Genomic DNA, 18,197 nt, shown 5'->3' with positions numbered 1-18,197 from the left:
TTTCAGTGTTTCTTGGGCTTGATCATATTCCGGCCTCGGTGTCTGTTGTGTTGTTCTTTCTCTGACTTTTCCTTATCCTGTGTAATCTTTTTGTTTAATACGGTTTTTCAAAGAAATGGTTAAAAGTGATTTGTTTTGTTTTTGCTTCAGAAGTGATGAATGTATGTGCAATGTTGAAACAAACCTCTCCGAAAATGGGAAAGAATGGGTGTAAATCGTTAACATTAACTTATAAATGGAAATTTGCTCTGGATTGACTCTGTGAAAGGGCAATGCTGCAGATTTGTGCCACGTGTTGTGTTCCATGTATGCTGTTACTAGCACAGTGCAACTAGGAAAATGGTGTGGTTTTGACAGATACTTTTTGTCTTGTTGAACATAATTTTATTAAAAGTTATTACTGGTGTTTTAAACTGGGCAAAAGCCAATAGCTGTCGACTCTCTGGATTCGTGTAGCTGCGTTCATCTTTGGATAAAGAGAAGGTGCATGTCTAAACCAGCACAGTTTATAAACAGGGAGCTGTGAGATAAAATGAACATGAGGTGTCTTTGTCTCTTCAGAGAGATGTTGGGTTTGTCCCAGGTCGGTGTCGCACAGACTCCAATGGTGCAGACCTGGTGTGGAGCACGTCCATGTCCCTGCCAGGCTGAGCAGAGCAGCTGCTGTGGTTCAGTTGAAGTGTTTGGGGGCTTTTCTAGGTTCAGCATGAAAGAACTAAGGGCTGAGGAGCTATGAGGTGGGGAGGAGAGTGTACTGGTCATTGCTTCCCTTCACCACTCACCTGAACATCAGCATCTGCTGCCGAGCCGGGACCTGCCCAGAGGTGGCTGTTTCTGCTTGAGAAAACGGTGCTGCAGCTATGGGATATTCGCAGAGGTGAGCGAACGTGGTTCATGAAGTTGCCATGGATTTAAAACAAAAAAAAAAAGAGAAAATGAAACAAACTTTTCCTTACATGTATTGTTAAAGCATCCTCTCAAGTCTGCAACTAGAATATTGATTTTATTTTTTTCAAAGGAATGTGATGAATCTTGGAGCACTACAGGTGGGTGAAATGCTTCAGTTCCAGGAATATGCGACCTTTTCCACACCTGTGTCGTCTTGTAAATTACCTGTTTTTAGTGCTGTTGTGTTGCCAGTCAGAGAGGAGAATATTGGGAAAAGTTGTGTTGGAACATTGTCTGCTCTGATGGCTTTGGAGCCTAACTGTATGGAAAACAAGCCTGAGCTTTTCCCATTAAGCTGGACCCAAATTACTTTTCAAAGCTGGCCCAGAGAGCCTGCTTTTGTGCAGCCAAGGCTGTTCCTTTGTCCGAATAATAGAAAATAGTTGTGCCCTGATGAAATAGCTGCTCTTCACCAGGATGTGCTTTAACCCACAGGTATCACAAATGTGGTTGTGATTATGGGTCTATATCGATCTCAGACCAGTGAGCACACGGCAAAGACAGACGGCACTCACTGCTTTCCTCTTCCCCACCCAGACAAGTGTCCGGGGGAGACAGGCTGCTCTTACCTTGAGAGATGAACTTAAAGCATGGATTTGTCTGGCTTTGCCTGAGGTGTCCTGAGGTGAGCATAGCCTAAGGGCCTGTCAGAGGAATTACTGTTTTATAGGGATGAATATGTATTGAATATATATATATCAACATATTCTGTCCAGTTCTTTGGATGGCAGACTATAATCCCTGTTCCTGACTGTTATAAGCAAGGATGGTCACCACCAAGGCAGCTGCTTTTAGTCTCAGCCCAGCTGAATTCTGCACCATTTCTTACAATGGTGCACAGCCCTGTGCTCCCTCCATATACTCGGGGCTGGAAGTCATGGAAATGCCTTTGGTATCATCACCATGCATCTCAGAAAAAATTGTTTTGACAATATGTCCTGTGAGATCCACATTCAGCAAAGCAGTTAAGGATGTGGTTGTCTGTTGTGCTGACCCAGTGCCCAAACCAATACTGAAGAGTGTTGGAAACAGGAATACACAAAGCAAGTGGTTTGCTAAAATATGGAAATGTTATTTACATTCAGTTTTTCAGTGTTTAACTACTGAAGTGTGGTGAGTTAAATGGCACACTGTTTCATAGCTAGGACTTCATTTTAGTTATATGATCTGGACTTGTTTTTTAAACTCTTTCCATCTTCATACATAGGAGTCACCTGCACTCCTCATGCACTGTTGAGTGTCAGCAATTTGAATTTCAGTAAGCACATTAAGGAAAAAATATTGCTATGGCCTAAAAATGCCAACTTCTGCTGGTAGAACCTCAACAGGCAGAACCTGCATTCCTCACAATGTCCCTTACTAAGGAGCTGGCATAGTCATTAACAGTGGTTACCACACATTTCCTACATCTGTTTTCCCCAGAATATGCTGTTCTGACTCCTACTTTGTATGTGGTTTTAGTTCCTCACTGCAAGTTTGTAATGGAAATGGGTTTAGGGCTGAAGTTGGTGCCTTTTAAAGTACTTTATGTATGTTACATTAACACAAAACCTGCCCGATGCCTCCCTTGTGCTCAGCTGCTCTTCAGTTGTGTGGATTTTCAGTTTTGCTCTAGTGTTGTGCATTTCATTCAGCTGTAGATTGTTGTGGCTGAATAAACTGGTATTGTGAAAACTAAAATAAGCTTTTTCAGTTATTTCTTTCCTGTAGCTGAGCTCAGCCTGGTTTCATGAGTATTTAACGTGCATGCTCAGGGTGGCTGTGAGTGTCTCGTCCACCTCCGCAGCAACTCCACAAACGGTAAGTTGACTGACTTCATCAGGTACTTGAGTTCTTCAGACATTTTTCAGCACCAAGTGACTGCAGAAGATGCAGGTTGTGCTCTGGTGGTTCAGGGACTGGCAAATTTAAGGAGAGGAGAAGCAAGGCATGATAAACAAACCGTCCTCTGCCACCTATGCTCTTGGAATTGCTGTTGACTATATGTTGGGTGGATGCAGGCAGAGCTGAAAAGAGATTGAGGCCTCATCTCGCTGCCAAACAGATAAGACTTCAACTCAAACCTGGTTTTGGTCTAGTTCCGCTCCTACGCACAATGCACACACAAAAGCATGCACATGTGTACGTGCTTTCACTATCACTCTTACTCCTTTTTTTCCTTCACTGAATGCTAACAACCCAGAGGCTGACACTAAGAAATTGGTGAGTATATATAATGACTTGTTTAAAGCAGCCTTCAGTGTCAGCCTACAGTGCAGTGGTTATAATCAATTTGAAGTAAAACTATTTAAAATAGGGGTTTTGGGGAAAAAAAATTAAGCTATTTTCCCAGACTTTTTTTTTGTGACATTTTGAGATAATTTCATGAAAGCTCCTCATTTTTATATATTACATCAGCTCAACAATTTGATATAACTGTACATAATGCAAGGAAATTGCAGGCTATGAAATTTTCTTTAGACCTTTTAACATTGTTCAATTTTTTTTCCCCCTGCATAGGTTCTTTAATGGCAGAAGAACTGAATATCATGTCAGCAACTGACTATTAGTTCTTGGCAGAAAGGTTTGCATGGGCATTTGTGACAACTTGGCAATGAAATAATGGTTAGAGTTGGCTGACTTCTAGAGAGACAGATACTTAAATGAGCTCTATCTGAAAGTAATTGCTTTCAAAATACAAAAGGATGGCAGAGGGAGAGAGGAGAGTGTGTCTGTGTGTGGTGAGCAGGATCCATCGTTTATCTCTGGATCCAGCACTACTGGCAAAGCTGCAGCTGTACAATTGGGAGCACAAGTTTGGTTCCAGGGACAGAGGTACCTGGAGTGGTGTGCTCCAGGTTGGGAAGCAACTCACCTCATAAATCCCCCTGCCAGAAGATCATAAATCACAGAAGAGTTTGGGTTGGAAGGGACCTTCCAAGCTCATCCAGTCCAACCCCTGCCATGAGCAGGGACATCTTCACCCAGATCAGGTTGCTCAGAGCCCCATCCAGCCTGGCATGTTCTGAATGGGGTGTACACAGTCAGCAGTGCTGACAACTGTAGAAAAGGTGGGAGAACTATCACAGGCTGATCAGAAATCCCACTTTCTATAGGTAAGCATTACAGAAATTGGCTAATTCCTCAGTGATTTTCACAACACCCAAACACAAAAATTTGTAGTGTTCAACCAAACCCCTTATCACACTGAGCTCTCCCCAATGTGCACTTATCCCTCTGCAATACCACCATAATTCCTGGTCCAGAAAATCAGTTCCAGGGTAGAGAAATATTTCAGCATTTTGAACTAGTTAGTTGGTTCAACTTCGTATCCTTTCTCCAGGAAATTACAGTCAGTTGCAAAGGAAAGAAACTGATGGCCAAACTTCCAAATTTTTAATCTCTTGACCTGACAAGAGAGTGGTTACACTGCTTCTGACATTGCCCTGCTAGCACGCAACAAAGTTGACTTATAGAGGAGCAGATAGGGCTGGTTGCCCCTCACCAGACACACCAATAATCCCTGCAAACATTGGCAAAATTTTAATGACAGTACTCAAACTGTACAACAAAGAAGCAATGGCAATGCTGCCTGTACACAGTGTTTCTCCAGCCACTGCCTAAGTGGCAGATTCATTGTAAAGATGAAGCTTATAAAAATGCACAATTCTCCCCCAAGATACTGTACACTATGCAGCAGGTTAAAAACTGAAAAAAAATCTTTCATTAAAAAAGTCATTACATTACTTGTATACATCATCAGAGATCGTCTACATAATCATGTTCATCTACAAAATATGTGCATTATAAACCATTTCCATGCAATGCAACAACTTCGTATTTCAAAGGTGGTATAAAGAGACAACACAGCAGCCCTAACCACTACAACACTATGTGTGGAACAAAGCAGCAAATGTGCATCCTTTTATTGAATGTGTTAGATGAACAGAACACAATAACAAAGATTCAAGATGTAGATTCTTTTGCTGTTTCTCCCAGGTGACTACAGTACCAAAAGATACAGATAACGTGAAGTGTGTGCAGGAATAATATTAGTGCCTCTTTCAACTGCTTGTTTGTCGTGCTAACCCGAGCCAGACTGCTGTGTTTAAGATGACTGTGATATAGTTTCTGCATCTAATAACTCAGTGTTCAATCACCTTGCAAACTTAAGAGCACTGCACCTATAAAATAGTGTATCTATTGCCTCAAAGTATAAAGTGTCTTGCTTACAGTTTAAAAATCTATAGAAAAAAGTTTGTTTTCCGTACAAAAATGCTGAAGTCCTGTCAAGATATACATTTTGAGATGCGAACTTAATACATTCCCTGCGACAGGGAAAGGAGGTTATAAACGTGAGCACCGCAGAGAGTGTGTTTTGGTATAAGTGAAGATTCACGAGCTGCTTTCTAAGTTGGTGGAGGCCCCTTGGTGTATCGCAGCATGGGGTGGAAAGAACGGGCGAAGTTGTTTGCCTGGGTGCAGTTGTAGTCTTCCTCAGATAACGGAATCATGGAAGCCAGAAATAAAAGCAGTAGGAAGAACAACTGAAAAAGTAAAGCTGCTCGTAATACACGGTAAAAGAAGCAGGGAGACTGAGGAGTCGTTTGAATAGGTTGTGGATGGCAGTCACATCTGAAAAGGAGAAGAAAAAAGGAAAACAAACAGGCACTTTAGAGTTTGAATTAAACAAGTTGTTTTAACTCCCTCTCTAGTGTTCACACTACCCTTCCGAGATACAGGGCTGCGCATCTACAGGGAAACGCACTGCACATGGAAGACTTTAACTGTAACTTGAAAATGTGAAGACTGCTCTGTGCAAAGCCAGCTGTTGGCTTGGATTTACTGTCCTTATTACTGAAGAAGAAACATTTCTCTGTAACAGCTTAGTTCAGTGGTTTTTTGTTCTATTTTCAGATGCAAACTAAGTCTTCCCAGGAGACAAACAAACCATTCTAAACACATGCTGAAGTATCAAGGAAAGCCACCATTCAGACTGGTCAGGGTCTTCTCTGCCGTGGCATTACTGAGCTGTATCCTTTGAACAGACCCTAATGTATCGGGGATGAAGTTCTCCCTTTGTCCTTCTTGGTCTGTTTGTGGCTCTAAGCTGCGAGTTTCTTTGTCCAGGTATTCTGGTGGAATTAAAGGAAGCTTCAAAACTAAAATATTCCCCCCTTTGACACTAAAAGTATTTTCTCACAAGTTACGGTTGCACATCAGTGCAGAGGTCTTGGAGCAGAAGAGGGAAAGAGAACCATGGGCCAAGGTGCAGCTCTAGTTGGTGGAGGAGACACTCCAGGTTGGCAGAAATCACCTCCACCTGCACATCAACCTCTGAGGAACAGCTGCCCAGGTTTCTGCAGGCACTCAGCTCACCTCTGCCATTTTCACTATCCTTCAAGAAACCAGACTAATATGAAATAATACCTTGTGCTGCTGCCGTTTCTGCCATCTGCCGATGTCCTTCTGGTGATCTGTTGAGAGAAACAGCTTTTAGTATCCAGGTTTGACAAACTACAAGGAATTTCTCTTTCTCAGAAAAAATAAGTGCAGACTTTAAAGTCCTGATGTAAATTCGGTAATAAGGTACATGCACACAAAAGGTAAAATGATTACATGTGAGGAAATTTCAGGAACTTTCAGGCTAAATATGTCAAGATATGTTTTATGCTGATAGCAAAATATTAGAAAAATAATACTTGCCGCCTTCACAGCAGGGCTGGATTTCACTGCGCCTGGATTATAGACGCCTGAGTCCAAGACATCTGGAACCATCAGGAATGCTCTGGAACCCTAAAAGGTAACCACACCTTCCTGTTTAAGATGCACATTCAAACTCACAAGTGATGAAGTGCACAGAGCCAGCTTTCACTGCCTCTCTGTAGGGGCACAGCCCTTTGTCTCTTTAGATGTGCAGAACCACTGGTAAACAGACGCTCCAGCTCTCTGGCATAACTAAATGTTTCACTAAGCACAACACAAAGGAATTATGATGGACTGGGCATGTAGAGGCATTGACTTGAAAATCTCACTATCTGATAGCTTTCAGGATGAGCAATGTACTGCTGTGAATTACAGCTCCTATGTGCTTGTTACACACTCCCAGCCTGATACTTGGTGTAGACTGTAGGATAATTCAGGTTGGAAGGGACCTCAGGACCATCCAGTCCAACCTCCTGCTCAAAGCAAGGTCACCTATGAGACCAGACCAAAAGCCTTACTCAAGGGTTTACCCTGTCTGCTCTTCAAACCCCTCAGGGATGGAGACTGTGCAACCTCTCTGGGCAATCTGTTTCTATACTGTACAAGCCTTGTGGTGCTGAAATTTTCTTTACAGCCAGACTTAATTATTCTTCTTTCAGATTGTGAAGGTGGAAGTACTCAAGTTTTAAGTCAGTCTTCTATAAATACCTTTACTCTTAATATGTTATTACTTTTCAGTGAGAAAGACCCATGAACACGTATTTAAACTCTGACTCACCAGATTTCCTTGTATTTTTTTTAAGTCACGTGAAACTTGTTCATTAAGCTGTTTCAGTTCACTTCCAACTACATCTGCAGTTGTGTAATCACTATCTGATTTAAGCAGCAGGTAAGCAGTGAGTTCTTGAAGTGAGTTTACTTTAAGCTGTTGTTCCAGCAGCTCTTTCTCCAGTTGCTTAGAACAAACAAACAACAAAAAAATCAAACAGTGCAATAGACTGTCACTCTCAACTTTAAGGATGTTCTCAAAACAGGAAGAACTCTGGAAGGCTTTGAAGAACAACTCAACCTGCCTGAGAATCTGCAATACATAGGAATGGCTATTACAGCTACATATGAAATGAAGTTCTCTTGAAGAGACTGGTTGTACCTGCTTGAACTAATGTTTAGAAACAGTTCTAGCAGTAATCAATCCATATGGAAAACAGACTAAATCTTGGAAATTGGAAGTCTTACTCCAGCATAAAGGCTGTCCATAAGGAACTTATGATGCGTAATTATGCATAAAATGCCTCATTCAGGCATTAGTCCATTTCAGAAACCATCCACATGCCTGAATACAGCAGGTTCGAGGACAGGCTGCAGACCTCTCGAGAAGTCAACATATTGCTCTTCATTTTGTGGTGAGAACTACTGACTCACAAGAAGAGCTGAGGTGCTGTAGTGAAGACCACACTTACCATGAGCTCCTTCTGGCATGCCAGTACTGTATCGAGGTCAGCATTTGGATCTGTGATTTGTGCTTCGTTCCTTCGGCTGTCAGCATTCGCTAACCACAGGATTAGTTTTTGGCTCTCATCATGGAATTCCTAGAGAAATAAAACATTTGGACATAAGAGAGAAAAAACACTGTTGCAGTGCTTTCACCTGGCTTTGCCTATAAACAAAACAACCAGCCCAGATTAGGCAGAGCCAACAACAGATTCACAATTAGTGAGGCTACAGTAACCTACTCAAGCTATTCCACCTATGTAATAAGAGATATTATTACCCAGTGTAAGGATATTTTCACCAAACCCTTTAGACCAAACAGAGTCAATTTTAAAAGAAAATTAAGTGTGCTGGATTCTGAGCAGCGATTCCACTGATGTGCAGGAATTACCCCTCTGCCCTCTGCCCTCTCCCCTTATCTGCCCCTCAGTAGCTCCCTCAAGAGTAGTTTTAGGTGCTGGCATGTGGTGTGTACCTGGCAACGCAGCAGGGCTTCTCGTAAATCTTTCCTCCAGTGGTCCAGCATGCGAGTCACTTGCTCCCAGTGCAAGTTCACTTTCCGAAGCCTGTTCTGAAGTTCTCTGAACTCCGTGCTATCCGCTTTCTGGAATTCTTTGCTGCTCCGGTTAACAGAAAGCACCACTGCCTTATAGTTATCAAGTGCTTTAAGCATGTCCTGTAAGAAAAAGAGGATTATGAGCTTCTATGAACGATGAAAACCACGTTATTTATTTACAACAAAACTATGCCCCCAAAAGAACCACAGGTATTGGAAAAAGCTGTTTCAATCTGTTGGCTTTTCAGATACTGCTAAGGAACATACTAAGGTAGGTGGCCTTTTAAAAATTATTTTATTTCTTCTTAAAGCAAAAACCTTTACTTCAAAGAAAACAAAGCTGCTTGTGCCTGTGCTTCTCCCTAAGTCACAGGCATTACGGCTTAATCCACATCTGCCCTTCATTCCCCTGAGCTGTCTCTTTCCCTGACATTTGGACAAATGTTCCCATAGGTCATCACATGGTATTTCCCCTTGATTTATAAATGTTCTGTCACCTGAGAATTCTAGAATAATGCTGAAAGGGACATTAGGAGGTCGGCACTCCATCCTCCTGCTCCACGTAGAGCCAACTTCAAACTCAGAGCAGGCTGCTCAGGGCCTCATCCAGCCGAATTTTGAGTATCTTGCAGGACCCAGATTCCCCACCCGTTTGGGTCCCAGGTCCCACACCTGGCCACCCCATTGTGAGAAATTCTTTTTCTTCTCTCTAGTCAGAGTTCTTGTCCTCTGACTAGTTAAGGTCCCCCTGAGTGGCAGCCCTGCCTGCTTTCCTCCCCTCCCTTAAAACCACAGGGGGAAATAATATGGAATTTGCAAAGTCGTGGCTGTATCATCTAACCACCTTTATGTCAAGGCAGAGCCTGCATTTTTAAAGTTTTTTTTAAAAAAGATAAATGCCAAACAATACCTTGTACCCTCAAGAAGTTTACAGTTGGAATCAAGGGTACTCAGCCTTTTTCAAGCTGTGGGGTCTTGCAGTAGAAAAGGAAGATCTGCAGGATGAGTCCTGCAATCAGCACGGCTCAGATTGCTTTTCTTAGCACCTTTGGTAACTGAGAGTGCCAATCTATATATTCTCAAGATCTCCATCCTGCTTGTTGAAAACTGCTGGTCTAAATTACATTTTGCCCAACAAAGAACCCCGTCTCCCTCCTTCAAGCAACAAAGTTTCTTTCAGTATCAGACAATACAAATGGTCCATCACAGGTTTCTAAACACTGGCAAATCAGCTAGACTGGCTTTATCCTTATCCAGAGCAATTGTGATGTCCTGACATCTCATGAAATTCACATCTTAAGAGTGTGCTGGCTCTTTTAGACACCCCTAAAAAGCCGAGCTGTCTGAAAAGGGGATTTACAGCCAGCTGGACTCCTCTTAAGAAAATGCATAAGAGAGAAGAAGGGAAGGTCTGCTCCTTGAAGAGCTCAGACACCCAATTCCAGCCTGAGGGGAAGCATCTCCTGCCATCACCAAACCTTTCCTGGCACTTGGTGCCGAAGCCAGACTGGCTGCTGGGATCAGAGCGGTTCTTACTGGAGTCACACTGGAGTGCAGAGTCATTCTCCTTGGTCTAACGACTCCTCAAGGACATAGAATCACAGAATCATTTCAGTTGGAAGAGACCCTTAGGATCATCGAGTCCAGCCATAACCTAACTCTAGCACTAAACCATGTCCCTAAGAACCTTGTTTACATGTAGGCTTAAGCATACTCTCAACATGCCTAAGAAATCCCTCCTCTGTCCTGCGGAGTATCTTCTTCATGAGCATCATCCTGTGTGTGACGCCAAAATGACCAGAAGCCTCAGGACTTGCGTGACTCCATAGGAGGCTGTTGGCAGAAGGGTGAGCACACTGAGATTTTGTACCTGCACAAGCCTTAGGAACACTTGCTTTCTCAGAGTTCAGCTTTAGGCATTTATTTCCCCAAGTCCTAGGGACTGAGCACTTACATAAATGTAACTACTCCTACATTTATACAGTCCTAAAATTACATTTGGCCCTTTGAAGGCGACTGTGAGGCTCATGTGGCCCCCAGGGAAAATGAGTTTGACACCCTTGCTCTAACTGTTCTACTATTTGGCTGAAGTTAGCAGAAACTGAATTATTTTGTTTCCAATTTTAAACTAATACATTCTATTTGACGAGAAGTCTGCATTTGCAAAGCGAAAAAATGCAAAGGCACATTTTGAAATGATGTATCCTTCAACTATAGAACAAAGGTGCTATTTAGAGCTAAGAATTCTTGCAAATACCATATTGCTAAAAACCACAGCTTTAGAGCAGATCTTTCTCAGTCTCCCTACGACCCTGCCCCACTTTCATTAATTCAATTAAAAAAAAATCAGCTCAGACTTTGTAGCCCGTAGACCCAGCTGATTTTCAATCCCTTTCTCATTTGCATAGAGGAAAATGGCACAAAACAAGGTAAAATATGCCAGTATCACCACTCAGAACACCTGGCCCTCTAAGACGAGGTCTGACCCTCAGCATCTGAGGAGTCTTAGCCTTCATTAGTTACCTTTTTCCTATGCTTGTTTTCTAAAACAAAAGGCCTAAAAAGAGAAGTTTGGGGATGAATGCTTTGAGAGAGAACAAAGTGTCTCTGCAAGAAAGCAGAAAGGGAGAGGTTTTTGTTTGAGCCTGGCTGCCTGTTGTACCCAGGCTATCACCTGCAAATCTCTGCACAGGAAGACAGAAGCACATTGCTTCACTGCCCTCCCCTGTGCTGTACCCACACCAATATTTGTGCTGCGGACAGATCCTAGGAGCACAAAGACAACGACCAAGGGCATGAGCATCTTGAAATTCCACTTCTCAGTAGGCTACTACTTACTTTCAGTTTCTTGACCCTTTGTTCCAATGCCTGCATGCTGGTCGGATGCTTCACTTGGAGCTCATCCAGCTCTTGTTCAGTTTTATCAAGCCAAGCAGAGATGTCATTGAGATCTGAGTTCAGCTGCTGCCACTGCTGCTGTTTCTGTTTCATCAAAAGTGTATCTCTGAGGTCCTGAGCTTGGATGAGCTCCCACCTATCCGTAATGCCTACAAATGATAAAACAAACAACGTTTAAATCTTTGGTAAGGTGAAGAGCTCATAGAACAGACGCAAGGAGTTCTACAAGTCAATTATTTGCCAATTTACTCAAGGCCAAATAATTGCTACAATGTACTGCTGTTATCCAGACACGGTTTTTCCTGAGATTCTGCAGTCCTTCAGTTTCATATTACTGGTCAAGTTCTCCCCATAGTAATGCTACTCAGGGTTTTAATTACATTAATTCAACCAGAATCACAGAGCAAATCTAAGGAGACAGAATTCAGTGAGCCCAGTTGTGATTTGGTAGACACCAAAATTCACCATGGAACAAAGTATGATCCAGCAGTTTGAATTTGGGTTTATGATTCATCAGTTCGTGCTAAAGGAGATGCAGATGCGACCTGTGCAATCACTAACACTGTTTCTGGAAGCACATCTAAGCCCTTCTCAGAGCTTTTCCCATTTATCCCACGTTTGGGACTCAACTCTGGTCCATTTGTGAGACCAGAGACAAACTAAGCTGGTGCATACAGCTGCAATCTTCTTTTTATTACTCGATTCACTTAGGATTGCAGTACAGACGTGTTATTACAATCTCAAGCACCTGAAACCACAAATGGGGTCCTAAAAGGTTAAGAGGAACCAGCTTGTTGGCCTATTCGGAAGAAGGGACCACACTGAAGACAGTGAAGAACAGAATACATTACCAGCTCTGACAAAATGTTTCTGTAAATGGGAACTGTAGCATCTTGTTATATGGAGTACCAATGACTGAGAACATGGACTATAGCAATCTTATCTTAGACAAAGAGACACACTTCTTTGGTTTGAAATCTGATTAAAAGTCTTTGAAGTATTCAGTATCACACAAAAGTGAAATTGTTCCCAATCTTTCCAACCAGCAAAGAGTCTGAAGTATAATATGAGGGATAAAAGAGGGATAAAAACCTCAATTCTGGCAGAAAATGTAAAAGTTTAGAACAGGAAACTCTGGTTAGATAGTACCAGGTGAGAAGGCAGCTCAGTGAATCTTAGCAAAAATATTAATTTAGAGGATAGCAGTTTACTTCTATTTGTTCCAAAGGCAAATGTGGTGCCTTTTTGCCATCTCTGTTTTTAGAATCACAGGATCATTTGGTTGCAAAAGACCTTTAAGATCACTGAGTCAACCATTAACCAAACACTGACAAATCCACCTCTACACTATGTCCCTAAGAACCTCATCTACGCATCTTTAAAACCCTCCAGGGATTGTGACTCCACCACTTCCCTGGGCAGTCTGTTTCAATGCTTGATAACCCTTTCCATGAGGAAATTTCGTCTAAAATCCAATCTAAACCTCCCCTGGCCTAACTTACATTACACATGTATAATACCATCCATGACTCCCTTCTGTCACACATGTATGTGTACACAAAAACTTAGATTACATTTATGGCATGCTCTGCTCCTCCCCAGCTAGACATTGTTACTGCAGTAAACTTTATCCCCTTCCTCTCCAGAAATAGAAACTCTGATATGTAGCCAAATCAGTGGAATAAAACAAACCTGTGTTGTCTGCACAGGGTTCATGTGTCCATCATGCATTTATGTGCCAAGAGTGACGCCATGGAATGGAACAGTTACCATGGCTCAATTGTCAGACAGTGGAATCACAGAAGAATCATAGAATGGTTTGGGTTGGGAGTGACCTTCCAAACTCACCCATGAGCAGGGACATCTTCACCTAGATCAGGCTGCTCAGAGCCCCGTCCAGCCTGGCCAGGAATGTGTCCAGGAATGGGACATCTACCACCTCTCTGGGCAACCTGGGCCAGTGTTTCACCACTCTCATAGTGAAAAACTTCTTCCTTATAGCTCGCCTAAATTTACCCTCTTTTAGCTTAAAATTATTACCCCTTGTCCTGTCACAACAAGCCCTGCTAAAAAGTCTCTCCCCATCTTTCTTATAGGCCCTTTTTAAGTACGGAAAGGCCACAATAAGGTCTCCCCGGAACCTTCTCTTCTCCAGGCTGAACAACCCTAATTCTCTCAGCCTGTTCTCACTGGAGAGGTGCTTCATCACTCTGATCATTTCGGTGGCTCCTCTGGCACCTTTCCAACAGGTTCATGTATTTGCTGTGTTGAGGACCCCAGAGCTGGATGCAGGACTCCAGATGATTCCATAGAATCACAGAATCTCACCAGAGCAGAGTAGAGGGGAAGAATCCCCTCCCTTGACCTGCTGGCCACACTTCTTTTGATGCAGCCCAGGATATGGTTGGCTGTTTGGGCTGTAAGCGCACCTTGTCAGCTCCTGTCTACTTTGCATTCACTGGTACCCCCATGTCTTTCTCCACAGGGCTGCTCTCAATCCCTTAATAGAATTCTCCAGGCTGAACAGACCCTCAGCTTCTCCTCAGAAGAGTTGTGCCCCAGAACCTTCATCAGTTTTGTTGACCTTCTCTGAACTTGCTCTTTGTCTCCCCCAGTCACAGGACAAACACCACAGCACCAAAGCCACTCCTGATGCTCTGTACCTGATGGCTTTTCTGCAGCTGCTATATTCACAAGTTCTTGGTCATCTTGGGGTTCTTCATCACTCATGTTAGCAGACGGATTTTTATCCTTGATGCTGCTGCTGCTTGCAGAGCTGAGCTGCTTCACCTGGAATGACATTTTGGTGGGTAAGCCTTGTCAGTTAACAAGCTGTCAGAGGTCAAGCTTCGTTTGTGTTACTTAGGGGTGGCTGGGCTGCCGCTGAGTTCTTGCATGTCAGATTTAGCATTGGGCTTCTGCATATTTGCTGATGGTTTATACTGGTTCTCTGTACCTTCTTAGTTAACAAACATACACCACAGTGATGCTAATTATTACAAGACAGAACATGGCAAATTAATTGCTTCTGCACTACATGCACCAGAGAGTGTACAATTGCCGAAGCTCTTTGTTGGATTCTTGGCAATATTGACTCTGAGGCTCTAAGAGTGGATTAATGATGATAAAAGCAGCCAGATACCAGTACCATCCTGTGCCTGGAAGAGTGCTGACAACTGGTCCAGATCCACTGAGCCTGGCTGCTGCTGGCAAAGCCACAGCTGGCAACCAGCCACCAAGGCTGAGGTACCAATGAACAATAGCCATTTTTGGCATAATTTTTAGTGCCCAGAAGCAGATTAAATGGTGGGTTGCATGCTAGAAAAGGACCCTTCAAATCGGTCTGCTTGGGAAAGGGAGATATGTCAGTAAGTATGAAGGGAGGGTATTCACACTCCCTCCTTGGGGGGTTAAATTATCTGGGACTTTTCCTACGACAACAGAGGAAGTAACTTCCTCCAGACACTGGCTCTGATCAGGAACCTAACATGATTGTTCTGAATTTATTTAAAGTCGCTTTTCTAGTAAGTGGATAGAGACTCTCACTGGTTACCTGACCCACGAGAAATAATATCTAAATTTGCATAAAGTGAATATTTCTATGCAACTCGTCCTTCATGCTGGAGGCAGGAAGAGGATGGAGTTACAGGGGAACAACAAACAGACTGTGTAGTACAGGTTCAGTGCCCACAGAGCCTCCAACTCACATAGTCTGGCTTATAGGGAGTACTTGTCTCTGGACCAGACAACACATTTCCAACCATCTCTGCCTGGTTGTATCGGTGATTCCTGCAGACGGGGCTACCTGGAGAATGCCAAGGATGAGCTTCTGAAACAGACTTTCCTGAAAGAAATAAAACCATATGCCATGAGTGCAAAATCTCATCTTCACAAGAAAGCTGTTGCTTTGTATTAAGTTAGAAAGCGCTCTGAATAAAATGGCATCAAGTTATGGCATAAAAATGACAGTTTTGCAGCTTTCCTTGCAAAGCATGCACATTTGCAAAACATCAACAGTGTTTCAAAGGTAATGAGATGAGAGTCATGCAGTTATGGGACATTCTGTTTTCTTCTGGAAAATGCTTGAATACAGGTATGAGTATTCAAAAAATAAAATAAAAAGGCTGCACTGTGGTTTTTGGAAAGTTTGCATCTTAACAATACTATCACACATCTGCAACGCACTTCAGGAGGGACAAATATGTCCTGATGTTTGTTCTGGATTTAATGGACAAGACACACATGGTTGTGTCATGCACAAAACACAAAAAATACTTGTAGAGTTGGAACTGTTGCCTTCAGTAATTATGCAATCAAAATTAGAAACAACCAAAAAAGTGATACTACCCAGAGCAAACCACGTAGAAAGTACCAAAAGGCTTTGGATCAATACAATGAAATGCACATTAACCACTAACCACCTTGGCATTTACCAGGCAGAATCTAAATGGTATGCTTTTGAGTGCTTTGTAATGTAGACGTGAATACTGCAGCGTAAGAACACCATGACGGGATGAGACATGGTGTCCACACAAGGCAGGAAGTCAGACATTACGTATGAGAGAGGTTGAGGAATATAGCGTGCAGCACAGGGAGATTGCCATGTTCAGACACATGCATTAGCAGGTGCCTACCAGAAGATCCTTTCAAAGTTTTTGTGGTCATTTTAAGATATGCCTCAGGATTTTCAGTGATTTCTACATCTGAAAAAAGAATAATGTCATTTTCCTCACTATTCAATATTTGCCAACTATTAAAAACAACTGAAACAATGAGGGACAGCAAAGACAAAGAACAAAATAAGCTGTTGGTACTATTCTTATCAAACATTCTGAAAAAGGAAGGTTTCTAAAAACCTTAGGTTTCTGAAAATATCAGCTTGGTTTAGACATTACCATTCCCTTCATCAAGACATCTAAGAGATGAGATTGCTCACACCTATTAATAGCACTTGAAAGCCAACCAACAATGCCACAGGAAGATGCCAATCCCCCTCCCTTCCCACACAGGGACATCCTGTAGTCGTCCTTGTCAAAACAAACAGCTGGTGATTGGTTCTTACCTGACAGAGCACTGTAGTATGTTGCTTCTTCTTCATCTTCATGAGAGGAAGAACCTCCCACATCACCTGTGTGATCCCACTCGAGTGGGATGGAGTCAACGCTGACAGGGGTTTCACAGCCAGATCTTTCATGACCTTGAGTAGGGGGCATAAGGTGGCAAAGGGACTGTGATGAAGAGGGCCCCTCACTGATGGCCTTCTTATGCCAGGGATCATTCTGGATTTCTCTGGAGTCTTCTGGATCTGCCTCATTTTCAGAGGTATCTTTTTCATCATCCAATCCCTAAAAATAAATAACAATTATTGTATATTTATACGACTTACAATAGTTCTGCACTGCTTAATGAGCTAATGATTGAACCATACAGGATAACTGGGGACTGTTTTGTGGTCAGCTGCAGTAATCAAAGACCACGTGGCTAAAACTAAAGGGAAGCATAATTTCTGCCTCCTTCCTCTTTTGCCAAAACAATCCTCACATTAGCAGCTACCACCCTTTCTTCAAGACACTCAACCACCACCATAACATCTCTCTCTAGTTTGCAGGGAGGGATACCCAGTTCCAAATGAAGTAATGAAATGATGCTTTGTTGAGGTGAGCAGCTACTTGTAGATGTTCATGTTACTTCCTCTGCCTGGCTTTTTAATAGATGTTCTTTCTTTTTGAGCCAAAGCAAACTAAGAATCATCTAAATGTTCCCAGTGAGAAGTATAGAGGGTGCTTTTCCTCATTAAGGGGTTCTCACAAGAAAGTGGACAGATGGAGCCTCACAAACAATCCATAAAGAGATATTCTAAGCATGTTATTGAAACTAAAAAAAACAACATTATATTAAAAACACTAAAAAACCTTTTGAAGCCCTCAAACCACTACTATCTAAATATTAACCCTGTGGGCTACCTCCATGCTATTATCCAGATTCTGCAGATGGAGTCCCAACAGGAGCAGTGTGAGAAGACAAGACTGGTGACAAATATTTAGCAAAGCTGACACAACTACTGAGGAGCTCCTGACCTCTTTGAGCTCAAACCACTCAGTCAAGCTGCTAGAGATAAGCAATGAACATCGCAGTTCAAACACCAAAATCAAACCAACTGTTGCTTCTTACAGGATGCCTTGAAGTCAGCCTTTGATGGAACCGAGCAACTCGCCCAAAGACTTCCTGACAGTATCGATGAAGTTCTTCCAATTCATCTTCAATCAAGATAGCATCCAAAGGCTCACTCTTCTGAATCAACTGCTCCCCAAAAACGATTAGCTGGTCAATCTTATTGGTGTTTAGTGTTATTTCCTGCTGGAAACCCTATTTGGAAAATACAAGAAAAATAATTACTTCTGCAACATCCTCTTCTAGTCTAAGCTTTGTCCTTATTTTCCCGCTCACTGCTGTGAAAGAAAAGCAGCAATTGACATTGTTGTCTAATTTCATTTGACAAGTATCTTTTCACTCAAGAGGTCCAGAGGTTTATTTTATTAGCAACCTTATAGTTCCAAACAAAGTGGCACTTTCCACCCACGTGTACATCAATATGACTGCAGTGTCCTGAGCCTGCAGG

The 18,197-nt window shown here is 42.5% G+C and overlaps 1 protein-coding gene across 1 annotated transcript in view; it reads right to left on the bottom strand.

Annotated features, from left to right (window-relative positions):
* Positions 1-5,336: 5,336 nt before the first annotated feature.
* The window catches only part of SYNE2 (spectrin repeat containing nuclear envelope protein 2), a gene marked incomplete at both ends in the record, with an annotated part of 173,278 nt that continues 160,417 nt past the window's right edge, over positions 5,337-18,197 (bottom strand). Inside the window, 12 exons of the mRNA XM_080344595.1 lie at positions 5,337-5,562; positions 6,358-6,404; positions 6,634-6,723; positions 7,412-7,588; positions 8,094-8,222; positions 8,600-8,800; positions 11,519-11,727; positions 14,242-14,368; positions 15,286-15,422; positions 16,213-16,281; positions 16,641-16,923; positions 17,750-17,944. Coding sequence (XP_080200721.1) covers positions 5,337-5,562; positions 6,358-6,404; positions 6,634-6,723; positions 7,412-7,588; positions 8,094-8,222; positions 8,600-8,800; positions 11,519-11,727; positions 14,242-14,368; positions 15,286-15,422; positions 16,213-16,281; positions 16,641-16,923; positions 17,750-17,944 — 1,890 coding nt within the window. The remainder of the gene's footprint in view (positions 5,563-6,357; positions 6,405-6,633; positions 6,724-7,411; positions 7,589-8,093; positions 8,223-8,599; positions 8,801-11,518; positions 11,728-14,241; positions 14,369-15,285; positions 15,423-16,212; positions 16,282-16,640; positions 16,924-17,749; positions 17,945-18,197) is intronic.

Source organism: Nesoenas mayeri, assembly GCF_963082525.1.
Source record: "Nesoenas mayeri genome assembly, chromosome: 5".
NCBI classification, from domain to species: domain Eukaryota; kingdom Metazoa; phylum Chordata; class Aves; order Columbiformes; family Columbidae; genus Nesoenas; species Nesoenas mayeri.
This window is presented reverse-complemented; position numbering and strand designations above follow the sequence as displayed.